Source organism: Macrotis lagotis, chromosome X (assembly GCF_037893015.1).
Source record: "Macrotis lagotis isolate mMagLag1 chromosome X, bilby.v1.9.chrom.fasta, whole genome shotgun sequence".
Taxonomy (NCBI): domain Eukaryota; kingdom Metazoa; phylum Chordata; class Mammalia; order Peramelemorphia; family Peramelidae; genus Macrotis; species Macrotis lagotis.
The window spans coordinates 104,507,440-104,525,459 of record NC_133666.1 but is presented as its reverse complement, the minus strand read 5'-3'; the positions used below and the strand labels follow the sequence as shown (position 1 = coordinate 104,525,459).

The 18,020-nt window shown below is 34.8% G+C and overlaps 1 protein-coding gene across 2 annotated transcripts in view; it reads left to right on the top strand.

The window, feature by feature from the left end:
- Window positions 1-16,207, top strand: part of LOC141500978 (serine palmitoyltransferase 1) — a 524,715-nt gene extending 508,508 nt beyond the window's left edge. The window contains exons 13-15 of one of the 2 annotated variants that reach the window (XR_012472099.1): window positions 10,640-10,769; window positions 15,428-15,516; window positions 16,119-16,207. Coding sequence is in view for 1 of the 2 variants with exons in the window: in XM_074204602.1 (XP_074060703.1) it covers window positions 10,640-10,645 (6 nt within the window). In the remaining variant the exon portion in view is untranslated. Of the gene's footprint in view, window positions 1-10,639; window positions 10,770-15,427; window positions 15,517-16,118 lie in introns of those variants that run through there. The other variant, XM_074204602.1, reaches the window with a different exon arrangement.
- The last annotated feature ends 1,813 nt before the right edge of the window (window positions 16,208-18,020 follow it).

Sequence of the window (18,020 nt, the reverse complement as noted above, 5' to 3'; positions counted from 1 at the left end):
CTTTCTGCCATCTGAGATTGTTGATGTTTTTCCTGGCAATCTTCATTCTGCCTTTTGGTTTATCCACCCTGGCCTTTCTCATGATCTGCTCTGCATGTAGGTTAAATAAATTAGGTATCATACTCCTTTCCTAGTCTTTAACACGTCAGTTGGCCCATGTTTGCATGTAGCTGTTGCTTGTTTGTTTTTTTAAATAAATTTATTTTTTCCAAATGCATACATAATTTTTAGCATTCTTTTTTTGGTAAGATTTTGAGTTCCATATTTTTCTACCATCTTCTATTCCCTCCCCCTTCCCCATAGCACCAAATAATCTGATATAGGTTACACATGTACTGCCATGTTTTGTTATATTTCCATATTAGGATATTGTAAAGAAGAATTAGAAATAACGGAGAGAAAAGAGCAAAGGGAAAAAGAAGCAATGTAAAAGAAGTTTTAAAAAGTGAACATAGTATGCTTTGTTCTGCATTCAGAAGCCTCAGTTTTTACTCTGGATGTGAATGAATGGCATTTTTAACAACATGTTTCTCAGTATTGTCCTTAATCACTGAACTGCTGTTCTTACACAACAATAGTATTCTGTAGCATACCATAGCTTGTTTAGTTCAGATCCTCAATTTCCAATTCTTTGGCACAACAGAAAGAGCTCCTTTAAATATTTTTGTCCATATGGTCCTTTCCCCCTTTTTTATGGTGTCTTTCAAATATAGATCTAGTAGTGGTATTGTTGGATGAAAAGGCATGCAACAGTTTTATTACTCTTTAGGTATAGTTCCAAATTGCTTTCCAGAATGGAGACACAATTCCAACCAGCAGTGTAATTAGTATTCCAGTTTTCCCACATCTCTCCAACATTTATCATTTGCCTTTTTTTGTAATATTGGCCACTCTGATAGGTGTGAGGTGGTACTTCAGAGTTGTTATCAATTTGCATTTCTCTAATCAAAAGTAGTTTAGAGTATTTCTTCCTATGCCTATATATAGCTTTGATTTCTTCATCTGAAAACTGCTTATTTATATCCTTTGACCACTTATCATTTCAGGGAATGAGTTGTATTCTTTTTTTTTAATATTTATTTACTTTGAATTTTACAATTTTTCCCCTAAACTTGCTTTCCTCCCCTCACCCCCCCACAGAAGGCAGTCTGTTAGTCTTTACATTGCTTCCATAGTATACATTGATCTAAGTTGAATGTGATGAGAGAGAAATCTTATCCTTAAGAGAAAAAAAGTATGATATAGCAAAATTACATATTAAGATAACAGGTTTTTTTAATTAAAGGTAATGGGGGCAGAGCCAAGATGGCAGCAGAAGAGCCTTTCCTAGGTGGTCTCTCCAAAATATTTCAAAAATCTTAAAATTTTGATCCTAACTAAATTTTTGAGACACAGAACCCACAGAAAGATCCAGTGAGTCAATTCGTCAGCCCAAGGGAACCTGCAAAATAGTGGGAAAACTGTTCCATGGGGTTAGAGGTGCAGCCCACCAGAGTGAAAAAACTTCAGCTTCCCAGGAATAGCCCTAGGGCCTAGGAACCGTGGCTCCTGGCAGCAGAAGCAGTTTCCTGACCTGCACCTGAGGGAGCACAAAGCAAAAATTGGAAGATCAGCAGGAAGACCTCTTCCAGAGTGAGCAGGAATCCCAGGCCCTCATCATTGCCACAGCACTTAGCATGCCCAGATCCAGGAAATGGAAGCAGGCTCATGGAGCTGGCAAGCAGGAGCCCCTAGGCAGCTGCACTCTGACTGCTCAGCCCACCAAAAGTAAGTGAGTGGAGGGAGACTTCCAAGGTCTATCCCCTGTCCCTTGTACAGAACTCAGGGGCTCTGACCAGTCTAGGCCTCCCATAGAACAGGGACAGCTTCCCCAGCCCCATGGCAGAGGAGTGTGCTTGTGGTCATTCACAGACCAGGAGAGCTGTCAGAGCCTCACACACACTGGGGTCCTTGTGGTGGGGTGACTCAATAAAACTCAAAAGTCAGGAGGTGCACCAAAACCAGGCACAGGCTGGGTTAATGAATAAACAGAAGGGGAGGAAAAAGGAACCTGACCATTGACAAATACTTTGTCTGTGATCCCAAGGAGAATCAAAATACTCATTCTGAAGATGAGGAAGTACAAGCTTCTGCATCTAAAGATTCCAAGAAAAATAGAAGTTGGACTCAGGCTATGACAGAGCTCAAAAAAGATTTTGAAAACCAAGTAAGGGAGATAGAAGAAAAATTGGGAAAAGAATTAGAGATGCAGGAAAAACATGAAAATGAATTCATCAGCTTCGTCAAGGAGATCCAAAAAAAATGTTGAAGAAAATAACATGTTAAAAAGCACCTTAGGGGCAGCTAGGTGGCACAGTGGATAGAGCACCAACCCTGGAGTCAGGAGTACATGAGTTCAAATTCAGCCTCAGACACTTAATAATTACCTAACTGTTTGGCCTTGGGAAAGCCACTTAGCCCCAGCAAAAAACTAATAAAAAAAACCAGCTTAGGTCAAATGGATTAAATAGAGCAAAAAGTTACTGAGGAGAAGAATACTTTAAAAAGCAGAATTGGACAGATGGAAAAGGAGATAAGAAAGCTCTTTAAGGAAAACAAATCCTTCAGATGTAGAATGGAGCTAAAGGAAGCTGATGACTTTATGAGAAACCAAGACAAAATATTTCAGCACCAAAAGAATGAAACATTAGAAGAAAATGTGAAACATCTCATTGTAAAAATAACCGATCTGGAAAACAGATTCAAGGAAAGATAATTTAAAAATTATTGGGATATCTGAAAATCATGATCAGGAAAAGAGCCTTGACCTCATTTTTAAAGAATTCCTACAGGAAAATTGCCCTAACATCCTAGAAGCAGAGGGCAAAATAGAAATTGAGAGAATTTACCAATCTCTCCCGGAAAGAGATCCAAGAAAACAACCCACAGGAATATTATAGCCAAGTTCTAGAACTCTCAAGTCAAAGAGAAAATAAAACAAGCAGCCAGCACACAATTCAAATATTGTAGAGCTGAAATCAGGATCACACAGGACTTAGCAGCAACTGCATTAAGGGCTTATAGGGCTTGAAATATAATATACCGGAAGGCAAAAGAGCTTGGAATGCAACCGAGAATCATCTACCCAGCAAAACTGAACATCCTCTTCCTGGGCAAAAGATAGACTTTCAGTGAACCAGGGGAATTTCAAATGTTCCTGTTAAAATGTCCAGAGCTGAACAGAAAGTTTGACCTTCAAGTGCAGGACTCAAGTGAAGCACAGAGAGTGGAGGAGAAGGGTAATTTAAGAGGCACTTTAGATATTTCATATAAAAGATTTTTTTTTTTTTTGCAATGAGCTTCTGAAGTGATTTCGGAAGGGGGAATGAGGTAACCTTCACTCTCATCAGAAATGGCTCAGAGAGGAAACAGCATACACACTCAATAGGATATAAACATCCAGAGTAAAAAGGAAAGAAGGGGGGCAGGGGGAAGTGGGGGGATGTGAGTGAGGAGAGGGTAGATTATAGGAGATATAACACATTTTCTTTTTTACTTTTTACAAGTTGGTGGGATTGGGTGGCCTGTTCCAGACCATGGGGCCGGCTGGTTGCTGGGTCTCTGGGGTGGTATGTGGGCTTAGGGCCTCTTGGCCCCAGAGCCAGTGCTCTGTCCACTGTACCATCCAGCTGCTCTACAACAATTTTAGAAGAAAGACAGTGAAAGGAGAGAGAAAATATAATATATCGTAGTGGGGAGGAATGGATGGAGGGAATTACAATCAGCAACAACAGCTATGAAAGTAACTTCTGTGATGGACTTATGATAAAGCATGTGTTCCTCCTGAGATAGATTTGATTTATTTTCAGTTTTACAATTTTTCCCCTAATCTAGCTTCCCCTCCCTCCATCTCCCACAGAAGGCTGTTTCCATGGTATACATTTATCTAAGTTGAATTTGATGAAAGAGAAATCATATACTTAAGGAAGGAAAAATGAAGTAGAAGGGAAAGCAAAATTACATAATAAGATAAATTTTTTTTTCTCAATTAAAGTTCTTTGGTCTTTCTTCACTCACTACAATTCTTTATCTGGATGCAGAAGGTATTCTGGATTGCAGATAGCCCAAAATTGTCAAGTCCACCAAGGTTGATCTTCACCCCCATGTTGCTGTTAGGATGTACAGTGTTCTTCTGGTTTGGCTTATCTCCCTCAGCATCAGTTCATGCAAATCTTTCCAGGCTTCTCTGAATTCCCATTCCTCCTGGTTGCTAATAGAACAATAGTGTTCCCCGACATACATATACCACAGTTTCTTTAGCCAGTCCTCAATTAAAGGACATTTACTTAATTTCCAATCCTTTACCACCACAAACAGAGCTGTTATGAATATTTTTGTATAAGTTGTTTTTACTCTTTTTCATGATCTCTTCAGGGTATAGGCCAAGTAGTGGTATTGCTGGATCAAAGGGTATGCACATTTTTGTTGCCCTTTGGTCATAATTCCAAATTGCTCTCTAGAAAGTTTGGATGAATTCACAGCTACTCCAACAATGTATTAGTGTCTCAGATTTCCCACATCCCTTCCAGTATTGATCATCGTACTTTCTGGTCATATTGGCCAGTCTAAGAGGTGTGAAGAGGTACCTCAGTGATGCTTTAATTTGCATTTCTCCAATCAGTAATGATTTTTCATATGACTATGGATGACTTTGATTTCTTCATCTGTAAATTGTCATTGCATATCTCTTGACCATTTGTCAATTAGAGAATTGCTTTTTTTAAAATTGAACTCAGTTCTCTGTATATTTTAGAAATGAGTCCTTTGTCATAAATACTAGTTGTAAAAATTGTTTCACAGTTGGTTTTGTCTTGCAAAACCCTTTTTAATTTACAGCAATTTTAATCAAAATTATCTAGTTTGTTTTTAATGATGTTTTCCATCTCTTCCTTGATCATGAACTGCTTCCCTTTCCATAGATCTTACAGGTAAACTATTCCTTGGTCACCTAGTTTGCTTATAATAGTGGATTTTATGTCTAGGTCCTGTATGATGACTTGTATTTTTATAAATTTCCCTCAGTTCTCTATATATCAGAGAAATGAGAACATTATTAGAGATATTTATTGTAAAAATTGTTTCCCAATTTTTTTGCTTTCCATTTACTCTTAGTTACATTGGTTTTTCTAAAAGCTTTTTTATTTTAATGTAATCAAAATTACCTATTTTATATTTCATTATATATGTAACTCATTTGACTTTTGTAAGAACTGGGATGCACTACCACTTGTGCGTATATGTTTCAAATTAAAGTTGCTTCATTTTTTCAGAATCTTTTAGCGAGATGGAGTTTTCTTATCTCTTTTAATTAGGTCTATTTTTGCTTTTACTTCATCTAGATCATGATTGTTATCCATGGTTTTTTATTTTATTTTAACTGAAACATGCTAGATTCTGTTCCAGTTCCTTAACTTTACTCTGTTTTGTCTCTCTTCTTCAAATGTGTTTCTTGTAAAAAAAAAAATTTCTAGAATTCTGGTTTTTGATGTTAGCTATCTTCTGTCTTTTGGGAGAGTTCATTCCATTCACATTCATAGTTATGATAACTGTGTATTTCTCTCCAATTTATTTTTTCTACTGTTTGCCCTCTCTCTTCTCTCTCCCTCTTTATCAGTGTTTTGCTTCTATCTACCACTCTCCTGGTCTGCCCTCACTTCCCTCAATTTCCCTCTTCCCCCTATATGTATTTTCCTGTCTGGTAATTTTTACAATAATTTTTCTGTCCAGTAAGATAGATTTCTACTTTTAATTGATGGGTGTATATTATTCCCTCTTTTAGTTAATACTAATGAGAGTAAGGTTTAAGTGATGCCCCTTACCCAATCTCCCATCCTCTGCTCCACTATAATGAGTCTTACCTGTACCCTCTGTGTTTGCATATTCCTTCTAGCTATTCTATTAGTGATACAATTTTAAAGAATTACAAGTATTATCTTTAAAGTAACAGTGTAAACAATTATAGCTCTTTTGAATCCCTTATGTTTTCTTTTCTCATTTTACTATTTATACTTCTCTTGTGTCTTGATATTAAAGATCATAATTCTATTTTCTCCTTATGGAAACTTAAAATTGTTCTATTTTATTGAATGACTAATTTTTCCCATTATGTGTTATTCTCAGTTTTGCTGAGTAGATGATTCTTGATTGTCAAGCTAGCTCCTTTGCCTCCTGTATTAATCTGTTTTATTAACTCCTAAATCCTGTGTAATCCTGATTATGGCTCCCCAATATTTGAGTTATTTCCTTCTGGTGTCCTGTAGTATTTTTTCCTTGACCTGATAGTTCTTAAATTTGTCCCTAATGTCACTTTGGGTTTTTATTTGGGGATCTCTTTTCTAAGGTAATGGGTGGATTCTATCAGTGTTTAATTTGCTTTCTGGATCAGGGACATCAAGGCAGTTTTCCTGAAAGATGTCCTCTTGATTATGATATTTTGTGTAGTCTAGTGATTATGTCATTGACTCTCCTGCATCTAGTTTTCTAAGTCAGTTGTTTTTCCTATGATGTTCTTTACATTTTCTTCTATTTTTTCCATTCTTTTGAATTTGTTTGATTGATTCTTGATGTCTCAGAGTCATTAGATTCAACTTGCCCAAGTCTAACTTTAAGGAGTTGTTTTCCTCAACTAGCTTTAGTACTTTCTTTACTCTTTAGCCAATTATACTTTTTAAGGACTTGTTTTCTTCAGTGGATTTTTGTGTCTCCTTTTCCATTCTACTTTTAATGGAGTTTTCTTTTTCTAAGCTGTTGACTCTTTTTTCATGATTTTCTTGCATCACTCTCATTTTTTTTATTTTTCTTCTACTTTTTTCATATGATTTTGTAAGCTTCTTTTTGACTTCTATGAATTCTTTCTGGGCTTGAGACCACTTTCCATTTCTGTTTGATGTTTTGTCCATAGACATTTTATGATAGTTGTCCTGAGTTTATATTTTGATCTTCCCTGTCACCATAACTTTCTATGATCAGTTTTTTTGGGGTTTTTTTGCTCATCTTTTTGAACTTTTTTCTTTTAAATTTGATCTTTGCTCCTTGTCTCAGGCTTCTTGTGCACAGACTGCAAACCCTTTTTGTTTACCTGGTACTGCAGGTATCTTGCCCTGAGGCCAACAGGGTACTTTCATGTCTGTACTGCACTGAGGGTGATGGGTGGAGAGTGACTGTCTCTGCTGAGTGGCCATAGGATTCTGGCAGCTTACCTGATACTTAGCTAGGCTCCTAGTGCTGGTGTTGGGGTGTGCCTCTGTGTTTTCTCAGGGCTACAGTGAAGCAGGCGGTGGTCTGGTTGCTAGAGGGGTACTTCTTTGCTCAGAGCTCAGCTAAAGTATATGGCAATTCTAGTAATCAGTCTACCCATTCTTCTTGCTGTGCTGAGATGGGAGGTTCTGGTGATACCTGCTCTGCTACACAAGCTCACAGTAGTTTGCTGAGGGGCGTGCTGGGAACTTCCTGCCCTGAACTGTACTTCCCCTTTATCTGAGTCAGACAGATGTTTCCTGCTGGTCTTCCATGCTTCTTGGGCTCAAAGTTTGTATCACCTATCTTTTTTGCTGGTTCTTCTGTTCCAGGGTCACTGCTTTAGTTTTTTGATGGTGAATATAGGATATTGATAGATAGATAGATAGATAGATAGATAGATATAGAATATAGAATATCCAGCAATTTACTACTCCCATCATCCTAGTTCCTGAAAATCCTGTCTTTGACAAGGTGTTTCTGTTTGTTGTTTTTTGCTACTTCCTATAAAGTTTTGCAAATCTCTGTCCCATGGTTCTTCAGGCGCTGTATTTGCCAGATTTAATATTATTGCAATAGACATATTGTTGTGTTCTTCTTCCCCTCCACTTTGTCTCTTCTCATTCCAGTCCATCTTTTGTATAAAGGCAAGGGATATAAAAGATAAACTGGAAACATCCAAAGAATTACATTCAATAGTAAAATTAAGATGAGTTGAAACAAAGGAATCCAGGAGGTGGGGAGGAGGACAAATAGCAGTGGAAATACTCAGAGTAACACCAAGGAATCCAGTGTTATATTCATCTTAGGGTGTGTTAGGGCATATTAAGTAGGGAGGGGGGAGAGTGGAGGAAATAATGAAGCACTTTGAATGCAAACAGAATTTTATAGTCAATCCCAGAGGCACTGCAGTCCCCTGTTGTTTTATTAAGTGACTGTGGGTGTTATGGTCAAATCTGAACTTAAGAAGATTGTTTTGAGAAAGCTAAATTAAAGATAAACTGTAATGAGAGTTTTTGTTAATGTAAAGAAAATGGAGGCGAGCTATAGGCTAGTGAGGATGGATATATCGAGAGGGTTTCATCTTTTTTTTTTTCTTAGACATGACAATGTTTGCAGGCAGTAGAGTAAGAACTGGGAATGAGAATTTAAAAATAAGTGAGAAAGTATGGTCGATAGAGAGAATCATCTGTAAGACACAAGATATAATGAACACTTGTATATGTATAGGATTTTACCTTGAAAAGGAGAGGGGCCTCCTCTTCATTTGCAGATCAAATGAGAAAATCATTGTAAAGTGCTTAGCACATAATAAGCTCTACAAATATTAATTATGGCTGTTAATTATTACTCAAATGAGACATAGATAATGGCAGAAGACATCTGGTTGATGTGAGATGATGAGGCAGCAAAATAATAATACACACTAGAGAATGTGTCAAAAATAGTAACATGCAGATCATTTTCATAATAATAATCCCTCCTCCAAATTCTGTCTTATCCCACCGTTGACTGGTGAGATAGGCTCCCAATCTCTTCATTAATATTATCCAACCAGTGCAAAGCAAATTCAGTCCTCATTATCCTAATTGTTCATAACTAATCTCTATCCTATTGGAAAGTTACCATAATTATTCATAGCTTAATTTATACCCTATAAAAAGTGAGATTCTACAATTCTTCATCATACATTTCCTCTGACCAAATTTGGAGATATACAACCTGAAAAAAAAAGATCTGATTTAATTCTTCTTAAAATTACATCATTTTCAAGAATATGGAAACCAGAAAGTTTTTATTTCTAAATAAGGAATAAAAATAAGGTGAAACAGAATTGTATTCATGAGAAGGCTGTACTGAAGGTCATTCTCACTTGTGCATTAGGAATGGGTTTTTTTCTATATATGAACAAAACTAAAGAGCAAGAGAAATTCTATTTAAAGTAACTGTAGACAGTATTAAATCCTTGAGAATATACCTCCCAGGCAAAACCCAGAAACTGTATGAGAAAGGTTCTCATGAGGAAACATTACAGGAGAGACATGGATCTTTAAAAGCAATTTTTTCCTTCAGCCTTTCCTTCATGACCACGTACATAAAGATTTTAAAGCACTTATTTTACTTTCAAAACTTAATTTTAAAATGCTTTTGAACAGTGTCATTTTTCTTAAGATTATAATCATGACTAATAATAAATATGTGAGCACAAATGGTCTTTTATAATTCTTTGATCATCAAAATATATTTATGATTTACATGAGACCAAAGAATTTCTGTTGCCATTGTGACAAGAGGAAGATTGTGATGGGAAAGAAACTGACTCAGCTCTTTTTACCACAATAATAAGAGGAAACTGCATCTATCACCCTCACTGCACAGTAAAGCTTGGGTTACAAAACCATTGCTCCCTCCTCTGGCCAACTGGCAAGGGTCCTTATCTTCTCACTTCTAATGTATATACTTTTATCTCCCCTTATATTTTATATAAAGTTGCTGAAGCAAATTCTCTAGGTTCTTTGATTTTTTCAGACAAATGAGCTGGCATTCCGAGCATTAATAAAATGTAGAGATATCTAATCAGTGGATCCTTTGGATAATTTTTACTGTGCCTTCCCAAAACCTTAAGATATTTTTGTCATCGTATGGTTTTTCCTTTAATACATGTCATTTGGAGCAAGTTGCTTGTCCATTTGTTCAGTTACATTCTATCAATAAAAGTCCACCCACTTAAGTTTGACATCTCTGCTTCCTATACTTAGTGGTAATTTACTTGGCTTGTTTCTAAAAGCTAAAGTTCTTTTTAAAATGTTTACAACTATCAAACTGAGTATCTGTCAGATTTTATGCTTTGGCTATTTAAAAACTATAAATGTACTTGAATTTTTTATATATGCCAAAAATCTGTTAAGTTTACAATTCTTTCATAAAAGTGAACTAGGCAATTTTTTAATCTTTAATTTTATTTTTAAAGACTTTCTTTAGGATAATAGTATTATTTTCCTCGATGGGTGATTTTATTCTTCCTGGATATCTCATTTCCTGCTTTGAACTTCCTTATAGTTTGATATATGATACAATATTTTCTTTCACAAATACTTTTATCTTTTCTCTTAATTAAATTGATATTATTTTGGTTTTACATGGGAAAGAAGTCATATGAAAAAGTTTATACTGGTTTGTATTTAGAAACAGAGTAATTAAGTGTACAGTTTGTCCCAAAAGTCTTAGTATAGTTTTTAAACGTTAACTTTAATTCACAAGTCATTTAAGTTAGCTAAAATGGTTTTGCATACTTTAAAAAATCTATAACATTTTTATTTTCTAAGAACTAGTCAATCTAAAGGATGGTCTCTATTGTTCTTAGAGATAAAGCTGCCTGTTTTGCTATTCAGAAGGGGTTACAAGCATCTCGTAGCAACATTAAATTATTTGAACATAATGACATAGTTCACCTGGAGTGCCTACTGAAAGAACAAGAGATTGAAGATCAAAAGGTATGAGATTCTTTTGAAGGAAAAAAAGAGTTTTTTGTCTCTTGCTCAGAAGTAGAAGTATTTAATTTGTTGAATGGCAACCTGTCAAGAAAACTTATTCTCTTTCTTCATTTACATATTGGTAACAATTTTCATTTAATGCTTTTCTTTACATTTTGATATCTACTACCAGTTTAATTTCTAAATTTCATTCTACTGCTATAATTGCATCGGATATGGATTGGAACTCTAATGTAGAATAATTTTATTTTAATTGTCTATTTTTTTAAATAGGCCTAAGGAAAAATAGCACATGTGTTTATCTCCCTTTTCTTTTTTGTGCACTGGAAAAACTGTTTAAAAACTCTGTTTTTTTATAGAAAGGTCATTATAAATATAAGAATTCAAAAGTCGCTTTCATAGACTTGACATTCTTATATTAAAAAAATTTGAAAAATTGCCTTACCAATAAGCATCCATTCAAAGGTCCTTTAGAAGTCTTTTCTTTGAGTAGTAAATTGTGAAACAATCTTTACAACTAATGATTCTGACAAAAGACTCATTTCTAAAATAGACAGAGAACTGAGTCATATTTTTAAAACAAAAAGCCATTCCCCAATCGACAAATGGTCAAAGGATATGCAAAGGCAATTTACAGATGAGGAGATCAAAGCAATCCATAGCCATATGAAAAAATGCTCTAGATCATTAATTATTAGAGAAATGCAAATTAAAGCTTCACTGAGGTACCACCTCACACCTCTCAGATTGGCCAGTATGACCAGGAAGGATAATGATCATTGTTGGAAGGGATGTGGGAAATTTGGGACACTATTACACTGTTGGTGGAGCTTTGAACTCATCCAACCCTTCTGGAGAGCTATTTGGAACTATGCCCAAAGGGCAAAAAAATGTGCATACCCATTGACCCAGCAATACCACTACTGGGTCTATACCCTGAATAGATGAGGAAAAAGGGTAAAAACATTACTTGTACAAAAATATTTATAGCAGCCCTGTTTGTGGTGGCAAAGCATTGGAAATCCAGTAAATGTCCTTCAATTGGGAATGATTTAGCAAACTGTGGTATATGTATGTCATGGAAGACTATTGTTCTATTAGAAACCAGGAGGGACAGGATTTCAGGGAAACCTGGAGGGATTTGCATGAACTGATGCTGAGTGAGATGAGCAGAACTAGAAAAACACTGTACACCCTAACAGCAACATGGGAGTGATGTTCAACCTTGAATTACTTGCTCCTTCCATCAGTGCAGCAATTGGGAACAATTTTGGGCTGTCTGCAAAGGAGAGTACCATCTGTATCCAGATAAGGAGCTGTGGAGTTTGAACAAAGTACAAGGACTATTCCATTTAATTTGGAAAAAAAAATCCAGATGTCTTATGGTTTGATCTGGTTGCCTCTGAAAATTCTGTTCTCTTTAAGGATATGATTTCTCTCTCATCACACCCAATTTGGATCAATGTACAACATGGAAACAAAGTAAAGACTGATGGAGTGCTATATATGGGGTGGGGATGGGGGGGAGGGAGGCAAGATTGGGGGAAAACTGTAAAACTCAAATAATATCTTTAATAAAACTTTAAAAAAAAGTCTTTTCTTTGCCTAGTCCCTGGAGTCTCCAATCTACCTCATTTAGAGGTCTATGAGAACTGTATCAGATAGATTTGTGTACCTATTTTAAAAAACATTTTGAAGTAAGAAAGTACTTACCAAACTTGGATATAAAGTTTGTGTGTTAAGTTAGAAACTATCATGTATGATAAATAAAAATCAAGCAATGAATACTTTTTTAAATCAGTTTTCATCTGTTTTCTATCTTGAATATTTATATTACTCAGAAGGTACACCTCTCTATTTATTGTTTGTTATAGATTAAAGGTATTAAATTAATGTCCTTAAAGGTGAGATACCCCTCAAACTTTTGATTGATTGAAATACATACCACCTGTACAGGGCCATAAAGGAAAGGTTAAAAATATCTTGATCTTCAAGAAAACTTCTTCCTACTTTTTAACTTTCTCATTTCGATATGTACTGCAAATGATATTGGCATCAAATTTTCTGGTAAAGCATAGTTTTGCTATGTAGTTTTCATTTTTAAAAATTACTGTATTAAATTTTAATTCTGAATCATAAGTAAAAGTTACATTACTTTTGGAGGAAGAGTATTTTTCATCGTGATCTTCCTTTGAAAGTAATAATTTATCCAGGTGTTAAACCTACTTTGGACTAAATATGTTTTTCATTAAAACATTTGTTCTCAAAGACTGGTTTTTGTTTTTGTTGTGGTTTGGGTTTTGGGTTTTTTTTCCCCTTATAATTTCCTTCCATCTCTTGGAGGCAGCAAAGTATCTCAATGAATAGTGCACTAGAAGGCCCAAGTTCAAATTTGACCTCAGACCCTTACCAGCTATGTGACCCTGGGCAAGCCCATTAACCTCTGTTTGCCTTAATCCACTGAAAAATAAAATGGCAAACCATTCCAATATCCTTACCAAGAAACCCTGTGGATTATATAATCCATGGAGTCATGAAGAGTCAAACATGAATAAATGATTGAACTATAACCTCTCCTATGTTATCTTATTAACCTTATTAACCTTAACCTTTTCTCTGAGGGATAAAAATCCACTTTAAAAATAATATTGAGAGACCCCTCTGAGAAAGAAGAAAAAAAGTTTATTGTGGCATTTCTTGAGAGAAGGGCACACTAACAAGTCTCACAAAGGTAGTGAAGATCAAGGAGCTGCCCCGAATTGACATAGTCAGACAAGATTATATGGCCTAATTCGATCCCCTCCTCCTCCCTGTCCTCTCTCTCTGTTGACTCTTTGGTTAGTCTTCAGAGTTGGAAAGAAAAGAATGTAAGGATTTCATAAAATATTACCTCACCATCCAGATGGTGAGAACATCAAAAAGACTTTTAATGACCTTCTATGTCTGTCTAAGTGAAATAATGTCTGAGTATTCAAGGTCTTCTACTATCCTCCTAGTCAGTAAAAATAGTCTTATCATCAAACAAAAGGCTTATGAGTTTCTTTGAAATGTAAGGTTTTTTCAAGAGAAAAAAATTCTACTAGACTTCTAGTAGTCAGTAAAAGTAGTCTTTTCAAAAGTTAAGACAGTGAGCCTCCTGTTTGGAATACAAGGGACTTTCTTCTAGAAATAGTTTAAGAATAATAGTTGGTTCTTTTTTTTTTTAATATCTCTTAACCCAGAGAGGACTTAACTAGGAATATTAACCCTGAACTGGTTTTATTGGGAATATTCCACTCAGCTCCTTAGAGCTTTTAAAGCCCATATTATTATAGCCACCAAAATGAATATTCAGTGATCCTTATCTTTGGTTTTTTCACCTTGTATTAAATCTAAATGGAAAATAAGGAAGAATGGCATTAGCCAATGTTTACTCCCTCTACTTTGGCTGCCTGTGTGAAGCTCTGTAGCTCAAACCGTCTGAATATCTCTTCATTCCCTTCCTAAATTTCTATTGTGTCTGGTCCTATTTTATATTGATTGTTAGGAATTTTTTAAGGAAAGTATATTAGAATGATCTGGCTGGTTTGAGGCATGTCCACTTCGGTTTTCTTTGAAAAACAGAGACATATAGGTATTGTGGTTTGTTTTTTTTCATTTTTTGCCAGGGGGTTATACTTCCTAGCCACATTTGAATACATTATGTTGAATACATATTTGTCTCAAACATTTGTCTCAAACATTTTGGTCTTCTTCAATAACAAAGGACAAAAACCAATCAACTTTAATAGACATTACTTAGCTGAATTTGTAACCTCCAGACATTGTTAAGAATCATTCTAAGACAGAATAAAAGATTCTCCTTTGTACTTAGAATTTTTAAATACTAGTGATGAAATGTTAGTTTCTTTTCCTTTTATTTGACATATCACTTTTATTAGTTTAAATTTGTTATTTTTTGATTTTTGCAAGGGAATTGGATTAAGTGATTTGCCCAAGGTCACATGGCTAGGTAATTATTAAAGTTCTGAGGTCAAATTTGAACTCAAGTCCTCCTGACTTCAGGGCTGGTACTCTATCCACTGCTCCATCTTGTTTGTTTTTTAAATTTTATTTATTTTTCCAACTGCGTGCAATGGTAGTTTTCAACCATCACTCTTTGCAATATTGTGAGTTTCACATTCCTTTCCCTCCCTCCTCCCCCTGACAGAAAGCAAGGCCATGCATGCATAAACATGTTAAACATAGTGCTATATTAATCATGTTGTGAAATAAGTATCAGATCAAATAGGAAAAAATATGTAAGTCAACTTTTAAAAATTAGTCTTCATAAGCTTTGGTCTGCATTTAAACTCCTCAGTTCCTTCTCTGGATATGGATGGTATTTTCCTTTACAAGTCTTTTAGAATTGTTTTTGATTATTGTATTGCTGAAGCAAACAAGTCCATTATAGCAGATCATCACCAATGTTGCAGTTAGTGAATATAATATTTCTTCAGTTCTGCTCATTTCATTCAAGTATCAGTTCATATAAGTCTTTCCAGGCTATTCTGAAGTCCCATCCCTCATAATTTCTTATAGAACAATAGTATTTTATCACATTTGTATACTACAGTTTGTTCAGCCATTCCCCAATTGATGGGCATCCATTAAAGATTTTTTTTTTGTTTATTTTGAAGAATCCTCGTAAGGCTTGTGTAACTCAAAGTTTCTTGTAGTAGAAGGATTATATATGAACACTGGATCCATTTGTCCACTTCCAGAATTGGTAAGCAGTTCCTTTTTTTCCTATTATGCCATGAAGACTTTGAGTTTGTGATACTTTGGTCTTAGGACCATTTGTAATACATGAACTTCACATTCCCCAAGTTATGTGCATCAGCGTGTATCTTCTAAACATATACTAATTTTCCTGCCTATGTGTATAAAAATTAACTGTGACCAAGAGTTTGTAAGGATTAAGAAGTTTAGCTTCCAACAGATGAAAAGTACAATATGCTAATTAAAGGAATCCTCTATAGTTTTTGATTATTGTTTGAATCTATGAATATTTTTCTTTGAGATACTGACAGAGATCTTGAAATAAATATTCCATAAAGTATTTAAAAAGTAATAGATATGTTAAGTTAGAAATCAGTTATACTAATATAATCTAATTGATTTACTTCCTCATATTTTTGTGTTAAACAATGAAATTGGTCTGTGATGTTTGCAAAACTCATGAAAAAGGCTGTCATAGAATTCAAAAGCACTCTAACAATATCTAAAGTATGTTTCTTTTAGTTTAGTTCTCTTACTTTCCAAAGTATTTTAGGTGTATTTCCAAAAAAGAATGTAATTTTAACTTATGATTCATTCACATATTTTTAGGTCAAGTTAAAATATAAGTACAAAGCAAGAATATTTTTGAAGGAAAGCCTTTCATTTGGAGTTCTAGGAGAACATGGGCGAGGAGTCACTGAACATTTTGAGATCAATGTAAGTCTCTAAGTTGAGATATAAAATTTCTTTTAGAGGATGGCATTCTAATTAAGTAATCTTAAGGAGATTTTTTAAAGTACAAACCTTTATTCTTTGTGATATTGCTATAAAATAAAACATTTTTATGAATTTTTAACCATTAATTTCTGGAATACTACCTCATTTCGATTTGACTGTGACATTTAAATGTCTCATCTCAACTGCAGAATAGGTTGTCATTTATGTTTTCTTTAGCCTTTCTCTAATATGGGGAAACTGAGACGAAAAGTGACTTACTCAAAGTCACCCCCCCCCCCAGTAATAGTAATATACCTAGCACTTTTACAGCATTTAATGTTTTGCAAAATGCTTTGTATATGTTACCTAATTGGATAGAAAAATCCTATGAAGAAAGAATTATTACTATCTCCATTTTATAAGTGAGGAAACTGAGGCAGATAGAAGTTAAGTAACTTGCCGAGTTTCATTCAACTAGTAAATGCCTTCTAGACTAGGAAGTCAGCATTCTATTTAATCACTGTACTATCTAATGGTACTTCTTGAATTTAAAATAATGAACTTATGATTCTTAAGAATCTAAAGAATTTAAATATATTGATTTTCATATTTTTCACAATCAAAATGAAATAGATTGATTCTCTTCCATGCCAATGGAAGCTGGTGGAAACAGGTTTGAGTTGTACAACTCTAGCCAGCAGATAGCAGGTATGTTAAGAATTAATTGACCTGGCAACTGGGCATTGTCTCCTTCCCTCATTAGTTAAGCATTATGTTTCCTGGGTTCCTACTGCTCAGTTCATTATTAGGAAGTTTATAGAACATCCTGATTTTAGTAGTCTGGATTACCTCCAATGCTTTGCCTTATCAGTGACTAGGCAGTTTTCTATTAGTGTAAGGTCAGCTCTCTGTCTAAAACCCTCTATATAAATTGAGTCTTAAATGAATTGGGGCCTTGAATGAATTGGCATGTTCATTCACTTTTGGAACAAGGGACAACGGAGACTTACCACAGATTTTGGTTCTCCGTTGATATATTGTGGCCTCTGGCTTCCATCCTTTGTTTGGAAGTGTCACTTTTCAAGAACAGCTCCCTACTCTATTTGGAGATAATTAAGTTCATTTTAGTCCAACATAATGCCAATGCTACTTTTTGTGATTTGGTAGTAAATAGTAAATTTTAAGTAGTGTGTTTATATCAAACCTGGATCTGGAATTAGAGGACTTATGTTGGAATCTCGACTCTGTTCTTAATTGTACCTGGGCTCCACGGCTCAGTTTCCTCATTTGTAAAATGAAATGTTGGATTAATAAAAGGATTATATATCTTTACAAATCCTTTAACTCCTTCCAACTCTAAACATGTTATCGTTTGAGCTTTCTGAACTAAATGTGCTTTTAGAAAATAACATATCTTTATTTTCTATTTATTGATATGCTCTTTTATTTTAGAGTTCAGTGTATTTATATTTAGTGTTATATTAAATTTTTCTTCTGTCTTCCTATCAAAAGAAAATAGATTCTTATTTATTAATCCTTATTTAATAGAGCTACTCTAAACAAAATTCTTGTTTTTATTTATGTTAATCTTAAGTTATTTTAGCTTGAAATTGCCTTTTTTAAAATATAGGAACTTTACCTAGACCCTTTCCCATTCTTCCTTGTGTGCCCCACTTCCTCCCACCCTTTTGAGAAACACCTTTCTGTGCTGTTTGTTATCCTTTTATTAGCAACTATTTTCCTGTTAACTAATTAATTATTTTCTCTGGAGGCTATTTTAAATTCGCGGACTTG